General features: G+C 40.9%; 1 protein-coding gene across 1 annotated transcript in view; it reads right to left on the reverse strand.

The window, feature by feature from the left end:
* Positions 1-20260, reverse strand: part of LOC115240695 (Down syndrome cell adhesion molecule-like protein Dscam2) — a 94391-nt gene that overhangs the window by 6824 nt on the left and 67307 nt on the right. The window contains 15 exon segments of the mRNA XM_029816001.1: positions 41-271; positions 409-702; positions 1087-1522; positions 2024-2169; positions 2417-2686; positions 3034-3185; positions 3264-3417; positions 3672-3912; positions 4616-4745; positions 4747-4765; positions 5171-5311; positions 5471-5617; positions 8815-8979; positions 15569-15711; positions 15962-16148. Coding sequence (XP_029671861.1) covers positions 41-271; positions 409-702; positions 1087-1522; positions 2024-2169; positions 2417-2686; positions 3034-3185; positions 3264-3417; positions 3672-3912; positions 4616-4745; positions 4747-4765; positions 5171-5311; positions 5471-5617; positions 8815-8979; positions 15569-15711; positions 15962-16148 — 2856 coding nt within the window.

A 20260-nucleotide genomic window follows, 5' to 3' on the forward strand; every position in this document is an offset into this window, starting at 1 on the left:
GAATAGAGACGCGATATCGATCGGAGCATGTGGGACGAACCGTTTTGAGTTGGATGTATAGAATTACCGCTATTGGAGCTTCCTGGCGTGTACGTGACGTTGTGCGTTTTAACGGGATTCCAATCGTCGGTCATGCCGTGGCTCAGAGAGCGATATTGTATCACGTAATTTCTTATAGGGCTATTTCCGTCGAAAGCCCGCTTCCATAATAGCCGTATCGATCGAGAACCGATTTCTATTACCTCGAGTCCGGCTGGAGGATCCGGTCTCTCTGTGATAAAAAAAAATATATATATAAAGCAAAATCTTTTCTTATCGCACACGCTATCATTAGAATGTAATTATTGTTAAAAATTGATACAAGTTTACAAAATTAAAAGATTGAGAAATATTCAATAGCAATCTCACCTTGGACTGCTAAATAAATCAAATGTTCGCTTCTTCCGTAAGCGTTATCAGCGGTGCACCGATAAACCCCGGAATCTTGCCGATCGCTATTCGCGATAGATAATTGAGATTTCAGACCGTTGTCGGTCTTTATTTGACCGATGCTTAATCTATGATTGCTCATGTCCAATCGATCGCTGTTGTGCATCCATTGTACTTCTATAGGATTATCGCCGATCACAGTGCAGTCGATCGTCACGGATTCTCCACGACGAATCGTAACGTTTTTACTTTGAAACTCGAATCTCGCCGGTTCTGCGAAAATGCAGGAAACATTTTCAGATTTAGTTGTGATTCTTCTTCATTAAATTTAATAATTTTCTGATATTATCATATTTTCAAAACAAAATGTTGCTACTAACAGCCGAAATAGATTCTTGGACATTTTGATTATTTGAGAAAAGAATGTTATATGTATATCCGAAAAAAGATTACATTATTTCCTATTTATTTAATGACGTTTTTTAAAAATATAAATCCGACAATTCTGTGAATTCTATTAAATTTTTATATTATTGGGGAAAAATTTCTCGCGCATTACTCAGATTTAACAAAATTTTGTCATTTTGTATTAAATCTCCGCCGCTATATAATTTAGTTTACATTTTGTAATAGAAATTTTTTTTTTTATATTCTTACCATGCACCGACACGTATATCACTTTGCTTAGTCCCGATCCGATGGCATTATTAGCTCGACAGAGATAGTAACCCTCATCCTGTGGACCAGCCGAAGCCGTCCACAAAGACCCATTAGGCAATATCGTGAGTCTACCGTCAGAACCATCGACCAACGGCTGATAATCGTTGGACGTTCTGCCCTTGGCACGGAGCCACGTAATACGCGGCGGCGGAAAACCCTTAGCCTCGCAATGGACATTCAGTGGGTTTCCCAGAAGGGTCGCCACATCTTGCGGCTCGAATATCCATTGAGGTGGTACTTTTACCAAAAGTTCCGCTGTATGATTGACCTTGGCGGCGCTATTCGTGGCCACGCAGGTGTATTTGCCGCTGTGTCGCGATGACAGTTCCTTGAAGACGAGCAGGCTGAAGAATTCGGCGCCTCGCTCTTCGATCTGCAAGGACAGTAGAAATAGGATTTATGTGAAATATGGAAAGTATTACATTATATATATATATTATTTTGATTAGAAAAGTATTATTTTGATTTAAAATGTATCATTTCCGAATCAAAAGAGAAATGAGAAACAAAAGAAATTCTCTTTCTGCATATTGTAAAGTCGATATAAATTCTGGTATAAAATTCTCTTATATACTGCAAATTTAAAATTTAATCCCACTAGATTCACATTTGTTTAAAGAGCATTATTCACGGAGGATGAGTCTCTCGTAGGACTCTTATTACTAGGGAATACGTATTTTCAAGAGGAGAAATACGTCGAAAACACATATAAAAAGATTATAGAAAATTGTTTTTTGTAGATAAAATATGTGCATAGTTTTAAAATTTCAGTTTATTTTACGTTTTTGCTTTGATTGCAGAAACGGTATACAATATGGGAGATATTATCGAACTCTCTTCGTGTAAACTTTGCGGACTGAAATAATATACTTACGCGAAGGGAGGAAGGCAGTGGCTCGCCATCTTTCAACCAGGAAATGTAGATTGGAAGATCGCCCGATGTCACGCTGCACGTTACTTGAGCACGACTTCCTTCTTGCGAATTCGCGGGGAAACTGAAGGGACTCATTACGGGAGGACCTGCAAAATGCGAAAAGGCTAAAGCGTTACATTCATTGTCCCGTTACATATATCGCCATTTCTTTCATAATTTCATATTTTTCCACATCATTTATTTTTTCACAATGAAAACTGTTACAAGAGTTTCTAAAAAAATAGATTGTCTTTTAAAGAAGCGATATTTAACGTCCTCGAAAATACATAAATTTCATTTATCTAATTAACTATATCGTTTAATTACTTTGATCACTCGCTCGTTTGCACTTACTATTCACAGTTAGTAGTATATCTCTGTTGGCGGTTTCTCCGGAACTTGCTCGAACTATACACGTGAAGGTACCGGCATCGTTCGGATCTACCGTGAGGATTGTAAGGTGGCCCTCACTGTCGACCCGCTGCCTGATGTCAAAAGGCAACTCGGCATTATTTCGAGTCCATCCGACCGATGTGATCGGATATCCTGAGTAAGGACACGCTATTGTGATGTCGACACCGGCGATGGCGCGAACTGGGCCGATCGATCGGATGTATGGCGGTCCTAAAAATAGTTTCTTATTATAGAATTATTGAGTTGAACTCGCTTCTACAAGCTAATCACAATTCTTGTCCTTATTCGGGGTTCTTCTTTGTCATTAAGTTTTTAACTTATATTGACGATGAAACTGTTGTTAATATAATTTATACATGTATAACTTTGATAAGTCTATAAGAAATTAGGATATTTGATTTAATATAGAAAGATTTATAATATATCAATTTCGCGAAAACACACAAGTTTATCCAATGAAATTTTTATTCCGTGCTTTCATATTTATCTTAGTGTGCTTGTACATTTATATATTTAATATAAAATCATTATCCGCATATATAACATGTGTATCGTACCGTAAATATTCAATCTAGCTTTGTGCTCGACAGTCGCCAGAGTATTGGATGCTACGCAAGCGTAGAGACCGCCATCCTCAGTTCCCGCGGATGAAATGTTTAAGTGACTGATCACGTCACCGGATTGATCCACATATTGGCCTATCGCGTATCTGCGCGTATTAATTCCCGATTAGAAGATAGCGCGAACATAACGCATCAATACTAGAATATATGGTGCACGATCCTACCTGTGTCCGGTCGCAATCTGACTCAATGGTTCACCGTCGAGTAACCACGTAAAGGATGGCGTCGGTGAACCGGTAGCGGAACATCGCAGGGAAACCGGAGGTCCCGGTCGTAGCGCTTGCTCGATAAACGTGTACTGCAGTTCCGGAACCGTATCTAGAAAAAGTCGTCTTTGTCAAAGACATTCCGAGGCAAGGACGGGCCGGAACGAGATATTTTGTTTTGTTTTTCAGAGGAAACAGTTATTTTACAAGGATAAAAAAAAACAACGAAAAAGTCAGTACGATAATCAGTACGATATCGATACCAGAGTAAAAATTTAAAGATATATTAAGTACATAGAGAGATGGAAACACGTGACCGAATGAGAGGAGCGGGATACATAATGGGTTTTAAAAACATTCGCTGACCTCCGAGCTTTAGTTCGGCGGTGGCCTGAGCATTTTCCTTGTCACTCCTCACCAAACACTGATACATCCCTTTGTCCCTGCGACCGACGGAGCCTATCACGAGCACCAAGGGAGCCAACAATCTGATCCTCGTGTCCTGCGCGGTCAATACTGGCACACCATCGTGTAGCCACTCAACGCTCTCGACCGGATATCCCTCGACCGTGCAGTTCATCGTGGCAGTCTCGCCGGAATTAACGACCTGCGAATGACGATGAGCGCATCTATCTCATAGTCGGATCATTTATTTGCGTCTATGTATAATGCAATATGCGAGTCTTGATAAGGAATCATTTTTAAATCCTCCCAGGGAGTGTGCTATCTTTTTTATCGCCTTTGGCGCTTATACTTGTCGAGTTATATTCGATGCCACATTTTGGGTGCACAATTTTTGATATATTCGTTCTGATAAATTTATCGGGTAGTCATTATTCAATCATCACTTTGCGATATATATAAATAGTAATTTTATATTATTGATATTACTGGTTTATTAATTACCATAAATGAAACTGTAACTTACACGTAATCAAACAAATTATTTAGCTTAACCTACTTTCACATTTACAGTGAAATACTATGATTTGTAAGGGGATTTAATATCTGATTTGTATTATCAGATTTGTATTAATCCGAGCTTATCGGGGATATAAACGATTCTCGTTGAATGACAATATCGATTTTGCGCGATAGAAGCTTAATCATTTTTCAAAATATTGTAAAAATTTTCTTCCCTTACGTTGATTTTTAAATTTCAAAGAAAATCTCTCTTTTCATGTACAACGAACTGTTCTGTCGTTGTATTAGTCGTTGAACAATTTTATTCCGTTGATATAAAACTTTATGCATTTTTTTTGAAAGAAAAAAATATCCATCTGTAGACCGAATTATACGTTTGTCCGTACCTGTACGCGCGGCTGAATCCGAGCGTTTAGCTTTGAAGTGACCGACAAGTGCGTCTCCGCTCGTTGCTCGCCGAGTTGATTGCTGGCCCGGCAAACGTATCTTCCAGCGTCCTGCGCGTCTACACGACGACTCGACCGGTATCGAGTGGCCTGCGACAAGACATTCGGATGTATCTGTCCTGTAACGATCATGTCTGCGAAGTTACTTCGATAATTGTACTTGGAGTACTAGATTAGATTCACATCGAACATTGAACCCCGGATAGCATTCTACGTGTAAAAAGAGAGGCATCTGATTAAAAAGAAAGCAAGCAGATTCTTCTCTAGTTTGATAAAAGGCATCCGTTATCAATATTACAACGGCAATACCTATCTCAAGTATATAGCATCTTATTCCTCTCTTTCTCGGTGTAATATTCATCGCACGACGATGCCTGCTAAACGTAATACGGTATCCGCGCTATCGAGGAATCGATGTTTGAACATGGATGGTAGTTTGTTCAGCGCTATCGTTAACATAGCTTATTCGGTAAACATTCCCCTAATTAAACCAACCATTAACATCGCGATACCAGGTAAATTGCGGTGGCGGGCTTCCTTGCGCCGAGCACGTGAGGTGAACGTCGGAGCCGCTTTCGGCGGAAATAGCGATCTCGGATCGTTGCATCAGTCGCGGCGACAAGGAACCAGGCGGTTCTAGAAATAAGATCAAAAGATGATAGAAAATCGTAAGAGATCATATAAATAAACGGTAAAAAATTAGAAATCTCTCTTCTTCTGGCTATTACGAAACGGAAGCTAAATTTTTTAACGAATCCTTCGAATTTATTTCGCAAAAGGAATGTATCCGGTTACCCGTAACTGTTAAAGTAGCGGGTTCGCTTCTTCTTCGTTCGCTGGTCAAGGCGTGCAGGGTTAAACACGAATACGTCACTCGGCCGTCTTCTGGTCTGGCGGCCCTAATATGAAGATCACCCTGCGAGGTAACCACGAATCTTCCGCCTGTGAACAAAGTCGGGTCATATATACAGGTCGAATAACAACGTGTCTCAGACGCTTCCTCTCGGCTACAGATTCTCTGACAAAATTAATATCGAGTTTTTTTTATACCGAAATTGTATCGAAAATTGTAGAAAGTAAATGAGAGAAAGAGGGAGTGCCCCTTTTCTTAAATTATCTAGAAATTAATTAAAAAGAGATTTCGCAAAAGAGATTTTGCAAAAAATAATTTGTCAAAATCCTATTTAATTTTCAATCATTTAAATTCAAGAATTATTGATGTCTCGATGTCGAAATATCTGTGAATCCTTTTGAAACTAATGAGCTTCCGGTACGGATAAAGCGAGTGACTTGAGAGGGATACGCATCTACAGGGAGATTAAAGGTACAAAAATTTCAGTGTACAGTTTCACGAGCATGCTACATTCCTGAATAAAGATTTCTCTCGTCACTACCGCGATGAAGAAATGCTTCTCTTGACTTCGCGATTTATTCCACTTTCTTCTATATCGCGGCAGACTGAGCGAAAATACCGTTTGGCTTCTCAGAATTCAGAAGCTGGGAAATATCAATAATAAATCCCTGAACGTGCGCGCGCGCGATTTTGCCCAGCAATATTTTCTCTCGTATTTCAAGTCTGCAAAGGGGGAGAGAGAGAGAGAGAGAGCAAAGGTTTATGCAAAATTCTCAGCATCTGTCGATGAAACCCCTTCGTATCACGGCCGCGTATCCATCAGGCGTGAAATTTTCAATTTGGCTCAACCATCGGACAGCCATCGAGCAGCTCGGTCTACCGACTTGCTAAAGCCGTCTCTGACTATTTCGGATTGACCTGCCAGAATTTTTCTTTTTTCCATCACGCCTGTAGCATTACGAATTTTCACGCCCCGCTGTCTCTTGTCGAGGATAATTAATGTCAAAGAAATATTTCCTTCGCTGAGAGACTGGTCTTTTTGTTACATCGTTACTTTCCCATTGTTATTGTTCAAAAGATGAAAGATTGCGATTTATTCCATTTCAATATCTCATTACGCATATTATTTCATTTCTACACAATGAATTTATTATTTTTATTGATTGTTTTTGCTAGTTGATTATGTTTTAAGAGAGATGAAAATCCTATAGAATTAGCTTCATTTCTAAAATTCTAATAAGAATATTTATCGAAAAGACGTATATAAAAATATCAAACATTTATTTTACTTTTCTCTAAAATTATGCTAAATTTCATTAATATCTACGAACAATATTCCTTCTTATTGTTAGTCGCGGTCCGAATAACTCGTATAATTCTAATGACGATATATCGCTGGAACTGCGCTGCAAGATGTATTCACCACGGTTTCCGAATAGTTCTCCACCCTATGATGTCTAACAAGAACCATTGTCATAGATTCGATACCGTTATGCGTGTATGTGTGTACTCGAATCAATGATAGAAACGTCATGTTCTTCCCGTACAACCGGAATCTCATGTCCTCGAATCAGAGTGCGATATTCGCGACATTACGACATAATGGTTATTGTGAAGACGGTACATTACACAGGTATACTATTACATACCTCTTAATTTTTTTTATAGAAAATAATTTTTTTTTTTTGTTCGGATAACATTTTTCATGAATTTTATTACGATATTAGAAATGAACATTTAATAAATACTCGAATAGAATTCCCAAAATATATAGGAATCAACATGGACCGCTCTGGAGACGTGCTGGGGATTTCGTCTCTCCGTGACAATCGGCACTGCATCCATTGAGCGAGATTCCAACATCGCTCTGGAGTCGTATGTACTTATTTAATAAATATTCGAGTAGAATTCCCATAATATATAGGAATCAACATGAGTATCTTAAATATTAATTATGTAAAGTCTGTTTTACATTGAATGAAAACAATTTAGTTCTATTAGTTATCCGTGCGAAAAGGAGGGAAAAGGCCAGAGATGATCTCCCCGCATCTTTCGCAGAGGATCTCGCATCAATTCGCAAGAGTTTTTACGAGTATATGCGACTCCGGTTTATGTCACGGTTGACGTTTCATTCCTCCCTCTCGCCGACATCCTTGGCACGACCGCTTGACGGACGTCGCGGAATCGACGTCGTCATCTTCGAGACGCGCGATACGGACCGTTGCCTGGCGCGGCGATAACCGCGAGAAACACGTCGACGGCACGTCGGAGGCGCCGTATTATATAAGCGCGCAACCCCCCGATGTGCTGCGGATGCTGGCTTTCCTACATACGGCGACGCGCAATGTTAGCCGCCTAGTTACGAAACAAACGTATCAAGCCCCGACATGACGCGATGCCTCCCATGATATTCCAACGGCACACACCGTACATACGTATGTATGTATATATACATATATAGTTACGCCAACCCATCGGTACCCCTTTCACCCCTATCCCTCCCCCCCTCTCCCCCCGTTACGTGCAACCGAGCGGCATAAATATGTATGGGACATGAATGCCTGAGCGTGTACAGGACGATCTAAACCAGACCGAGTTAGCGCACGTACGTGCGAAGCCCGTGCGTCCACGTGTGTGTGTGTGTGAAGATACGCTTGTGTGCGCGCACGCCGGATGTTGGTCCGCGAGATCAAGCATTTTACGCTCTATGCGCTCTCTACTCGCTTCATCTAGCGGTCGTAATTGTGTTAATCCTTTTTAAGCCAAGCTTTCTTCTTGTGTAATTCACAAGATAATATGCAAAAAAATGTAATACATTCTTTTTTCCCCTTTAAATAACGCTAACATGTAATTGAAGCTGCGTGAGAGGTTGTAATGAGTCATGAATTATTATACGTTTTGGATTTGTCCTTAACTGTTTCTTTATTTATGCTCACTTTTAATCTCGATTATATTGCGTCATATATTTTTCTACTCGATTTAACCACGATGTCAACGATTCATCGACATGTTTATACTCGTAGGATAATTTTGATACATTAAAGTATACATTAAAAAGTCGAGAATTGACAGATGAATTGATGGATCGATGCGATCGTGTTAAATTATATTATATATCGTGAGTTTGAATACGAAACGAAGAATTAACGGCGCGTGATACGCGCGTATGCGGGTATCCGTATACGCGGGTAAGCATCGTCGACATTCTCAAACAGAAGCTGATCTCGAGAAGATTTAGCACGGACTACTTTAAATTAAAATAGCAAACGCGCGAGACGTAACTCACCGGTATCTGTATTTCCAGGTAAGAGAATAGCGTCGTCACGGAACCAGGAAGTTACGGTCAGGTGTTCCTTAACGTCTTCCCGGGCTGTACAGGATAACACCGCGTTGCATCCCTCTATGACGGGCTGTCTGTTTACCCTGACGTCGTATCCGGGTACCGTCAATACTGTAAGTACATGTGAGAATTTACAATGATTTAATTCTGCAGTTAATTACTGCAAATTTACGCTCACGCGACACATTGAATTTTAGAAATTACATATTAGTCCGCAATTATTAATTTATGATATGCAATTAATTAATTTATAATTCACAAATTGTCGAAACAAGAAAAAATTTAATTATGCACAAATTTCATCTCTATCAAATATTTTTTACGCGTATATTACATGATTATCAATAAATAAAGAAAATGAATCGTCATTAATGTAACCATACATTAACTGCGCTTTTTTGACTTGAAAATTTTTCTTTGCCAATTTTCTTTTTACCAAAATTGTCGAGATATTAATCACAGTTTTATGTTATAAAAAATTGAAGATGAAAGATTTTTTTTTTTAAGTAAAACTTTGGACTTGCTAATGAATAACAAAAGTTTATTCTTCGAATAATTTAAAGTGTACTTTAAAAGAATTTTAATTTAATGATTAATTACTGAGAAAAGTACATACATTTAAAATATAAAACAAATTGTAGAAAACATTTCTACGCAACAAATTTTCTGTAGGAAAAAAATCGATCATTAAAATTAATCAAAGAGAATCCATAAGTCAAAGTAAATACATTTAATGCGAGATACATCCCGTATAACACAAGAGTTCCGTTATATTCATACATAAAAGAAAGTCGGAGAAAAAGGGGAAGGGAAACTAAAGCGGGGCAAAGTGACGTAGCGTTGAAAGCGGAAGATGGATGATTATTAAGAAGTTACCACAGGCAGAAAGTGGAAAATAAGACATAGGGAAGTAAAAGTACATGCATAATGGACGATCAAACTTATTTCAAGTCTATGAACAATGGCTGTGTTGTAATGCGATTCACCCTGCTGATTCTATTATGACCGGTTAACTTTATTTACTATCATAAGATTTTAAACGCGTTTATCGAATAATTAAATTAAATTAAATTAAAATTTCCCCCGATAGGGAAATTCTGCGAGAAGAAAATTGCCATATAGGTAATGACATAAATAAAATCCAATTACTTTATCTTATAAGTATTAGATTCATCCAATTATTTTACTTATTCAATATGATGCGTCTGATTCGCGGTTAAGGTGCACGAAACGTTCGAGACAGGCTCTCTCCCTAAATCTAATCACTCTCAATCTAAGCACACACTCATACATCAATATGTAACAGAGATGCTTGGGAACGACGCTTAGGTCGCATATGCCATTCTCTAGAGATATACCCGCTTGCATGTATACACACTCCACTCACATATTCCGCTATAATGAATGTTGGCACAAAATGTGTGATTAATTCGCCGCATTTGCATCTTCAGTTATATTAACCATGTAATCGTTAAGCGAATATAGTGACCCAAAATCTTATTACATCTATACCGCGCCCCATTGTTATCTCGATACATATCGAGATAACACACGTCGGGTGTTATCTCACCGATATGTTGATTTTAGATAGGATCTAATCTGAGAGTATCATCTTTTATGATTGAAACACACAACGTTGTTTCGTGTATCACTTTTAATATACGCGACTATTAAATATGCTTTATGTTGTGATATAGATTTAAGAAAAAATAATTTTAATAATAATTGGACGTATCTGATAATTATTGTACGATTCTTGATGAGAAATATCTTTGGATCAAATCACGCGTACATGACCAATTCAAAGTGTACACATGCCGCGCTGAAAGATTACTGAAAAATTCGCGTTTCTCAAATATCGGTGAGGCACCCCAACGGATTCGTCCGTAAACATTCGTGCCGAAGTAACGCGCGCGATTTCCTCGACAGCTCGCAAGTACAGAGAGGTAACAGAGGAAGCGGGAAAAGAAGGGTGGAAGAGGGGGGGGGGGGGAAGTTAAAAAGCTCGGCGAACGAAGCCGAGGAATGGGCATCGGGGAGAAGACGTGAAACGAGAGAAGCAAGCTAGAAGAGAGGTCGTGAGTCGGAGGGACTACCGTTTGCGCGGTGACGAGACGTGGGTCGCGTTCGTTCCACCCTTTTCGTCGTCCGACGGGGCGTCGGAAATTGGGGGTTCCTCGGGTGGCGTCCCGAGTCCCGATGCCAGGCATCCTCCTCCCTTTCCTACCCCCGGTTAGACGCCGGTTCGTGAATTGGGTGGTGAGAGGAGAGTAGAGAGTAGGAGAACCAGGCGGAGGAGGAAGGAGGAGAGAGGAGAAAAGGTGGCATGTACGTGACGATAAAATTGAGATGCGCCGGCGAGAGGGTGCGAGAAGAAAGAGAGAGAGAGAGAGAGAGAGAGAGAGAGAGAGAGAAGAGCAGGCACGACGCGAGCGAGCGGGGTGAAACGAAATGTGCAAATAAAGCCAATATGCGCGCGGATCTCCAACCAGGCGGGCAACGATATTTCCACGAATTTCTAGAAATCGTCGGAATTAACTTTTCTCCTCTCTTCTCAGGCGAATCGGCGACCCGCGATCCCTCTCTTCCCCTCCGTACACTCTATCTACCCTTCGCGCCGGATCTCTGATACCGCCGCGCTCTCGTCGCCCATTACCCGCTGATGCAGCGTGAAAATGCACGTGCATTTCGTGGCGTATCGGTACATCGCCGCCACGGGCGTGTTTTACCAAACCTCGTGCTTGTGCGGGATCTTGCGGAGAGAAACGCTAGATTTTTAAAATCAAATCTCCCGGAAATGGATCTCTCTGCGCTGGGAACCGAGCGCGAATATATTGCCACTTATATCGCGACTAGCCAAAGGGACCCGCGTCGAAAACGACGCGAATATATAGGGATAGGTGAATAGCGCGAAAAAAAAATTTAATAAAGGCGAAAATCTCATTTTTTTCGAAAGCGAAAATGTCACCACACGCACACAAATTACATCGCAATTTTACTTAGGGGTCAGATGTAATTCCTTAATTACGCATTCCAATATTTTGCGCTACATGGGTTCTTATTATCGTATTTCCGCGGGACATTTTCTCTCGGGTGAATGCGTTTTTCTTAAAAACAAAAACGTCTTTCGCGCGTGATTAAAACTGTCGACCGTTTTGCCGCGGAATTACACATACACAAGCATTTATCGTCCGAGAGGTTTGTGGACCTTTTTCCGTCCAGGACCATTTCTCGGGGAACTAGTGGCTGGTTGCTAATGTGGTTACGTTCTTTTTCTAGTCGCGCACCTTCCTCTTCCTCCCCCCTCCCTCATCTCTCGTCTCCTCCTCCTCCTTTTCCGTTGATAAAATGGAGAAAATAAAGAAGAATAAGAGCGGTACGCTGGAGAATCGTCCGTCTGCGCGCGAAAACGGGTGATCTCTCACCGTGTGGTAGGCAATAATTCTTTTCTATAGCATCCTATATAGCCGGCACGTATATAGAGAAATACGGTTTCGTCGCGAACTCTACGGCCGGATAAATATCTAGTATACAAATTTTTAGAGATCGGAATATATAAAATATAGAATACATCTTACTTGTTTACATTAAATTCTTTTTATCTGGTTATGCTTATTATATATTTATTTAATCGGTAAAACCTTTTCACACAAAATCTAACACAAGTTTTTAGTTCCCGAGTTAAGTCTTAATTTACATTTGTTCCATAAAAATGAGATAATTATATATTCGTGTTTTCGAGATTAAATTCATAGCGCGGTGAGATACTTTATTTCTCGACGTTAAATACTCTCGGGCGATTTTATGTTGGCGCGCGGGGAACCGCGCAGGATTGCAAAGTACATGAGATATATATATATATATATATATATATATATATATAAGACTTTCACGGTCTCTTGTCATACACATTTCTCGCGGTATATCCTCTGTAATGAAATCATTTGAAATGAAATTAAGCGAGCCGGCGAGCGTCATCCGAGAGCGACGATTATTCTTCCGTTAAAGCCCCCGCGCGATACGTAGCCTTTTAAATTTTTAAGACGCGACACCTCTTCAGACATTACTCTCCGGTCCCGACGAGCCGGTATAACGGTAGGATAATGAATATTCCCTTCGTCGTTGGCTCCCACTCCCGAGAGTGTTCTTCTCGCGAAGAAGAGCACTGGACACCTTTAGTCGGTACCGAATTCTCAAGCTCGTCGGGAAAAACTCGGTTCTCACACAAAAGGGGATTTCGACAATGACTCTGTCTCTCTCTCTCTCTCTCTCTCTCTCTCTCTCTCTCTCTACCTCTCTTCTTTGGAGCATAAGTCCTTTGGCGAGCACGTGGGGACGGCCGATGTCATTTTAGATAAGTGAACCGTTCCTTTTCGGCTCGCTCGTTTCAGAGGGAGTACCGCTAGAAGGTTCTCCTTGGTCGATGTTCCGTGTATAGAAGAAAATAAAGTGAGACACACGACGATGGGATGGGGTTCTTAGATAATCTTCAACTTGCACGTAGCATTAACGAACTCGTGTCGCGCGATTATACGCGAGAATAGTAGATAACTTTTAACTATTATTGCGTAGATTATACACAGCGTATAATTATCATCGTTTAGGACTCTTTTGATAAAATGTACATATTTATTGGTTAAATACGCGCTAATGATATTACATTTCAACTGAAAATTTAATTAGATTTGATTTCTTCATTTACCGGAAATTTGTACGAGAGTTTCTTCTCCTTCACATTCTGACGATGATAAAAGTGACAAAAAAAATCAAAACAGAAAATATAACAAAATATATGTCAATGCTAAAATGCAATGTCACTTGTATGAATTCATCAAATCGTGTTATTCCGAGATTCCTCGGAAAAACAATCGCGATTTATGTTGACGCCATCGTCATACATCACTTTGGAACTATATTAAACTTGTTTTCTCCGGAAAGAGCGCGGGCACAGAATGGCTTGATTATTTATGCCTATACTTCGGAGCGGACTGCGAACTTTTAACGAAAGCGCCGAGGAGAGAGGAGACAGAAGGAAGTTCCATATCGGCAGACGGTCCATGCGGGGCAAGGACGAGGTGCGGCAAACAGATATTGATTGGACGTTCTTTCATCGTCCAGTGACTTTGCGAGGGAAGATGGGGAGGACGGGGGGAGGGAGGCAGAGAAGGGAAGTTTCGGAAACCACTAGCGGCGAAGCGAATTTTTCTTCCCGTTTTAGTCGAATCATCCTGAATAAAAAAAAAAACAACTTTCCATCCAAAGTTTTCCGACGGCTGGTGCCGTCGCGCTTCACGTGAAACGGCTTTGAAAGGGGAGACAGTCGCCTTTCCGGACCGGCATCAAAGAGTATTTGGATTCTCGCAGTTTCTTCGAACTTCTACGTGGCGCACTGAATGAAATGTACCACGTGTTTTGTTACGAACGGAGAGCACAAAGCGTATATTGAGATATTCGGTAAAATCGTGTGGCATCCGCAAACTGAATTTGTAAGAAATTTGCATATTTGAGATTGTCACTCGTCGCATAAGAATTATCGCGTAGCGATCTTAGTAACTCCGCTTGAATTTTTGACATCAAACTTCTTGCGGCTTGTGTAACGATAGCCGGTCTTGCAAAAGTTGAGAAAGCAAGCAACCTAAGTGCAACGTAAGCTTGGAGCTTCGTGAAAACGATCGATGTTTACCCATTTAAAAGGTTACATACACCGGCTAAAAAGCGAACAAGCATGTCGCTTCTTTTGCTGTCAATAGAAACAGCTCTACATTTATCATCTCGCGATTTGATTCACTCGCGATTTATCGTTCGCTTTTATCGTTGCAATGAAATACGAACAACTTTGCTGCGAGAGATACGAATGTCATTTAAATAACATTGCGCGCCCAAAGATAACTTTACGATTCAACCTTATATATTTTTATTTCAATTTTTTCCTGGGATTTCTTTTTCAGAGATCCTTCTTTCAGTTCCCGAAACATATTTAATGCACAAAAAAAGTTTTTCAATCTTTCGCTTTCATCTTAAAAGATGTTCGAAGAGAGATATACTTTTGATACTGCTAATATCGATAGGGATAATCTTGTGAGATACAATCAATGTTGTTACATCAAATCTCCCTGTATCACTAGTATCATCCGACCGATCAACAGTAAATGCGAAAAGGCGAAAAAAGATCCTGTTCCGATTGGAATCGTGCAATATGTAGCCGACGTCGGCGAATTCAGCCGCCAGTAGTAATGATCGGCTTAAAATCAGCCATTTAAATGATGGCTCACGTAGCATCGAGCGGACAAAGTTTTGACCCTCCTCGGGTCTTTCAGGAGCGGCCGAGACCCGCCCACGTACTCGGAGATCGAACTTCCTCCGATACAATTTAACGGCTTTCAACCGTTTCCCCTTCGGTATTTACTTGGATAGCGTGAAGCCTTTCGGTTGAAAATGCGAGGTGTTGGCTCCGCGTTCACCGTGCTACTCCAACATAATGGAATAGGATTCGTTATCTCCGAGTCCGTTATTGCAACGAATCCCAAACGAAGAATGATAGTTTCTCCGATAAATGACGGTAATCTTAATTATTTACAGTGACATTCGCGAGTAGCTCGGATTTAATTCGTGCGACTATTATAGAGAGCTTCTACGAGAAAGTCGACAAGACTATGCTTTCATTTTTTCGAAGGGATAAGACGTGGATAAGGTAACTTACCAGCTCGAAGAGTGACCTCGCGAGAGAGTACGGTTCCGATGGAACTGGTCGCCCGGCATCTATAACGGGCATTGTGGACTTCGGCTCTAAAATCCTGAGCCAGAAATGGCGGGAAGTATAGCGTTCCGTTGCCTAGAAGTTGTCTGAAAGAAATGAAATATTGTGTCGAGTCGCACTAGAGACAAATATGGAAAAAAAATGTAGAAAAAACATAATGCGTTTAACTCGAGTCTAAAGCTCTTTGACATACACGCTTAAAGAATGCTCTCTGGATTTATTTAAAGGAAATTAATAGGCAGAATTTATGCAAAAGTAGTCAAACTCGACGCGCGAAAACGCGACGACCGGACACCCGGCGTGATCCAAGAACGTGATCCGCGAAGCGTGATTTACCTTAGTCCCGGAACTGCCGTAACCGATCTCTGATCCGGGCTGGTAATCCACGTGACGTGCGGTGTCGGGCTGCCGTGTGCGGAACAGCCTAATTGGGAGCCCGTGGTATTTGAAAAGACCAGGGTACTCGGCGGTTCCAGGATGAAGACCGGACCTTGCTGACCAAGCGCAAATTTCTCGCTGCATCCTGAAACGAAAAGCATATCAGCTCGTTAATGTTGTAATATTCTGCATCCAGGCAGTAATGTAGACTGGGTGTGGTCGATGAGAAGCGGTCAAGCGCAATTAATTTTACTCGACTAACTTATATTGTCTTTCATTCGCTTAATTTTTAACAAATCTTCTATTGAGAAATAACGCGACGCTTTATTTAAATGGTGATTAAAATTCCACGTTTCAACAGATCTAATAAATAATGAATAGTTAAAACTATAAATCGACTTGCAAACTTGCGATATGAGAGTATTTTGGAGAATGTTATCGCTTTTTAAAAATATATGTAAATATACTCTCTGTTGATAAAACAAAAAACAATTTTTTCTAATTTAATTTTATTACACATTATAGCTATCTAACGATCAATTTCTCTTTCTCTCTTTCTTTTCTCTCTTTCTCTCTCTCTCTCGTTATTTGCATTGAATGGAGGCATCTCAGGTCAAGCGATACAGTTTCGTTCTTGATTTGCCTGCGGATTAAATTCGATGTTGAAACGATTATTCGATTTGTTGGTTGGTAAGCGTCGCGGATAGAATTTTATCTTTTGTCTCGTCGAAGCGGGCGGAACGACCTGATTCGCGGAGCCGGTCTAAACCCCACGACGTATACATTGTTCGCATCCGAGAAACCGGAGAAATCAATTCCACTAAGCCGAATTCGACCTAGATTTCGAATCGATTCGAGACCATGCTCGTTCTGGGATTAAATGCACGCCGGAGCGAATGGTCGCGTCACTGCCCGATAGCATCTACCAAATATTTCATTCGGAATCCCCGGATTAAGAAGCAACGTGCGCGAGCTTCTATAATCCGTTCCCGAAAACGCTGAAAGCTACATTTACATATAATGCAGGTTTTCCCCGATATATTCAAGTAAAATAAACGCCCGCCGGCGCGGCCCGTTGCTTATTCAGGAAACAAAATGTTCCAATCGCCGGCATATCATGTTCGCAGTCACACAAAGTGCGACTGCGCTAGTTATTTAAAGTGGCAAATATCTATATACGATATTTCACGCATATTTATATTCGAATCTACGGAAAAATGTACAAGGAAGGCGCGACGATTCGACAGCTGAAATATGCAATGTACAAGATTACGGGATGATCGACGAAGATGTAACGCTGGGACAAAGTACCGCGAAGGCAGAGAAGAAGGGGGTGCGGTGATCAAGCAGATCGATTCTCGTTGCCAGTCGGGAATAGGAACAGAAATAATTCATGGAATGAATTATTTAGAGACCGGCGCGACCTAGCAACACCAATGCGGTTTAAAATACGATTTCACGTGGTTCAGATACCAATGTATCTCTATATGATAACAAGAATAAAGATGTTGAAATTTAATTAGCGCGATAAAACTTATCCACGAACGGATGAAACCGCAAATTGACATTTGAAGTTTGAAGCGTTTCTATCGTCGAACATATTGCTCTAAAAATAAAAATGTCCTTCCCCTCGTCAAATCTCCGTTACAGATAAGAATCGCTCAATTTTTATGAAATATTTTAATTATTTACGCGATAAATTCTTAAACGCGAGGTTAAAGTCTCGTTTGATCGAGTTTTGGTTTGCTCCGGGAGAGTCTCCCATCGAATTATTCACACGTAACACATATGTATAACCATCGAAAATTCTACTCCGCTCGCGTCTGTCCTCTTTATATCGGACTGTGTGCGCCAGCCTTCGCAATGCATAAATTCTCGCACGTTGTCAAGAAGAATGTGGACACGTAACCACCTCTGTTTGCTCGCCTTTCAAAGAGTAAAAACCGAACGACACTGTTCTACTTTGTCATTTCCGTTTGCGAGTCTATACGCGCGCGCACTTACATATTTACGCGTTTATTCTTTTGAAATAATGCACGAATTCCTCCCGCGTGCATGGACGCGATTGCGTTTAATGCCTTCACCCTCGTCGCGGAATCATTGACGTCGAGTCATCGCATTTTTCCGCCGCATACATGATTCGAAATATATATATATGCATTTTTATTAATGATATATTTTTTTATAATGTAATTGATATGCCCATCTTTATCATTCCTACAGCTTTCTGGTAGATCTTTTTTTTTCGCGCTGCACATATCGCGTTTAAAAAAAAAAAACGTGTGTTTTACAGACGTGGGGCATTTAATACGTATACAAATATTCGACGCCTATGAACGAGGATGCTCTCGCGTCTCTCGCACGCATCATCGTGGATGAGAGATGCGCGAAAGTAGAATGAATGAGGGAGTCGGCTGACAAAGCTTTTGAAGGGCCGTCGCATTGTTTTTACATCGCATCGTCGCGACTGTGTGTCTCAAAGTGTGTCAAAGGAGCGTAAGTGTATGATGTAGGGAGAGCGCGGCACCGTACAACGGCCCCGGTCGCTTTTTTCCATCCTTCGAATTCCGATATCTCTTGCGTGTCGTTGATACCGGCGCGTCTGCGCGCTTGCATCCGCGAGGAGGACGTTTTTTGCTCATTGGTCGCTGAAACGCGAACCCAATTTGCGATTCGGCCGGGATTTTTCCGCCACGGCACGCGAAAGGTCACAGTATGTATAAAGATTGCACGAATGAAAAGTATACGTGTCTGGACGCGAACCAGGATTTATTCTGCTGGGAAAACAAGTTACGTTAACTATCCACTACGTGCACTCGTTGGCTCGATACATTTTTAAATTATCCGATATATCATTTTTAACATACGAGACGAAATTTGAATATTTAATGCATCGATGTTATAATTTCATGTTTACTGAGATATACGCACCGATTGATTGGACAGCGATGCATAATCCATTGCAACAGAATATGCCGCAGCTCACGAATCATAAATTCAATGTACTATACAAATAATCAATTATGTCGGTGCGGATATTATAAACGTCACATTTTGATTTAGGACAGATTGCGAAAGATAAATGTTGAAAAGGTCACATTTCTTCTATTTGCAATTCGCGGAATGTCATGGACCGCGCGCGCGCGCGCGTTCTCGTTTTCTCATATATCAGTGTATTTCCTATTAAATGGATACCAACGTTTGAACAGCCTCGCATTATCGGCTTTCGTGATAGATTTACTAGAGAAAATCTTAAGGTACCGCATCGCGATGGGAGACGAGGGTGACTGCGGATGCGGGGCCAAACGTACGCGACGAGGACGGAGCGAGTCTTACCAAAGTCGACGAGAGAGTAGGTAGTCACGTCAACGTGAAAGATCGTAATTGCGAATTCGTTGACCCGCGACTCGAGTGAGCTTTTCCACGGGAGTTGCGACGGTGGTTGGGAGTCGATGAGAAGGAGAAAGAAACCGAGGAGAGCAGACAGCGAGAGAACGACGGGATGGTTAGATGGTGTAGGTGGGGCATGCACGGGAGAGTGGGTAGCCAGAGAGAGGAGATAAAAGGAGACGAGGACACACCGAATGGGGGATGTAACTGGGATGCAGAGGGAGGGTAGGATCGGGGGAGAAGAGCCCCTGAAGACAGGGTACGAAGAGTACCGCCGCCTCGCTGGTGGAGGTGGTGGAGAAAGACGTGGGCAAACAGACTTTGCGATCGTTTATTTTTCTGGCAATTATATCTCTTTCCGTGAAAAGAATCCGAGCTCTTTTCACTCCGTATTTATTTCTGTCGTGAATGCATCGCGATTCGTCGGGCCTACACACACTGACGATTCTCAAATAGTGGATATCCGACGAGGGAGGAAAGCTAAAGGCTTTCGCGCTATTATGAGGATCTCGATTTAGCGAGATTTATTCTCCATTCGACGGCTCTATCGTCGTATTTAACGTCTTAATGCAATTTAATGGAAACAATTTAATGACAATTTCTTTAGATTGTTAGAAGGACTTTTCTCTTTGGTAAAAATCTCAATGTAGTCTACTAATCACAAGGTATAATAAGCTTAAAAATGTTGGAAAGATTACGAAAATGTCACTTGACATAAGAAATATTTATATTCTCATTTCGCATATATATATATATTTTTTTTTTAAATGCAAATATATTTTTTATTTGTGAAAAAGGCATATAAACGCTTGTCTTGCGGAAAATTACAGCTCGGATATATCGCGCCATTTCATTAACAGCGATAGA

This window comes from Formica exsecta, unplaced genomic scaffold (assembly GCF_003651465.1).
Source record: "Formica exsecta isolate Colony F162 unplaced genomic scaffold, ASM365146v1 scaffold444, whole genome shotgun sequence".
In the NCBI taxonomy this organism is placed as follows: domain Eukaryota; kingdom Metazoa; phylum Arthropoda; class Insecta; order Hymenoptera; family Formicidae; genus Formica; species Formica exsecta.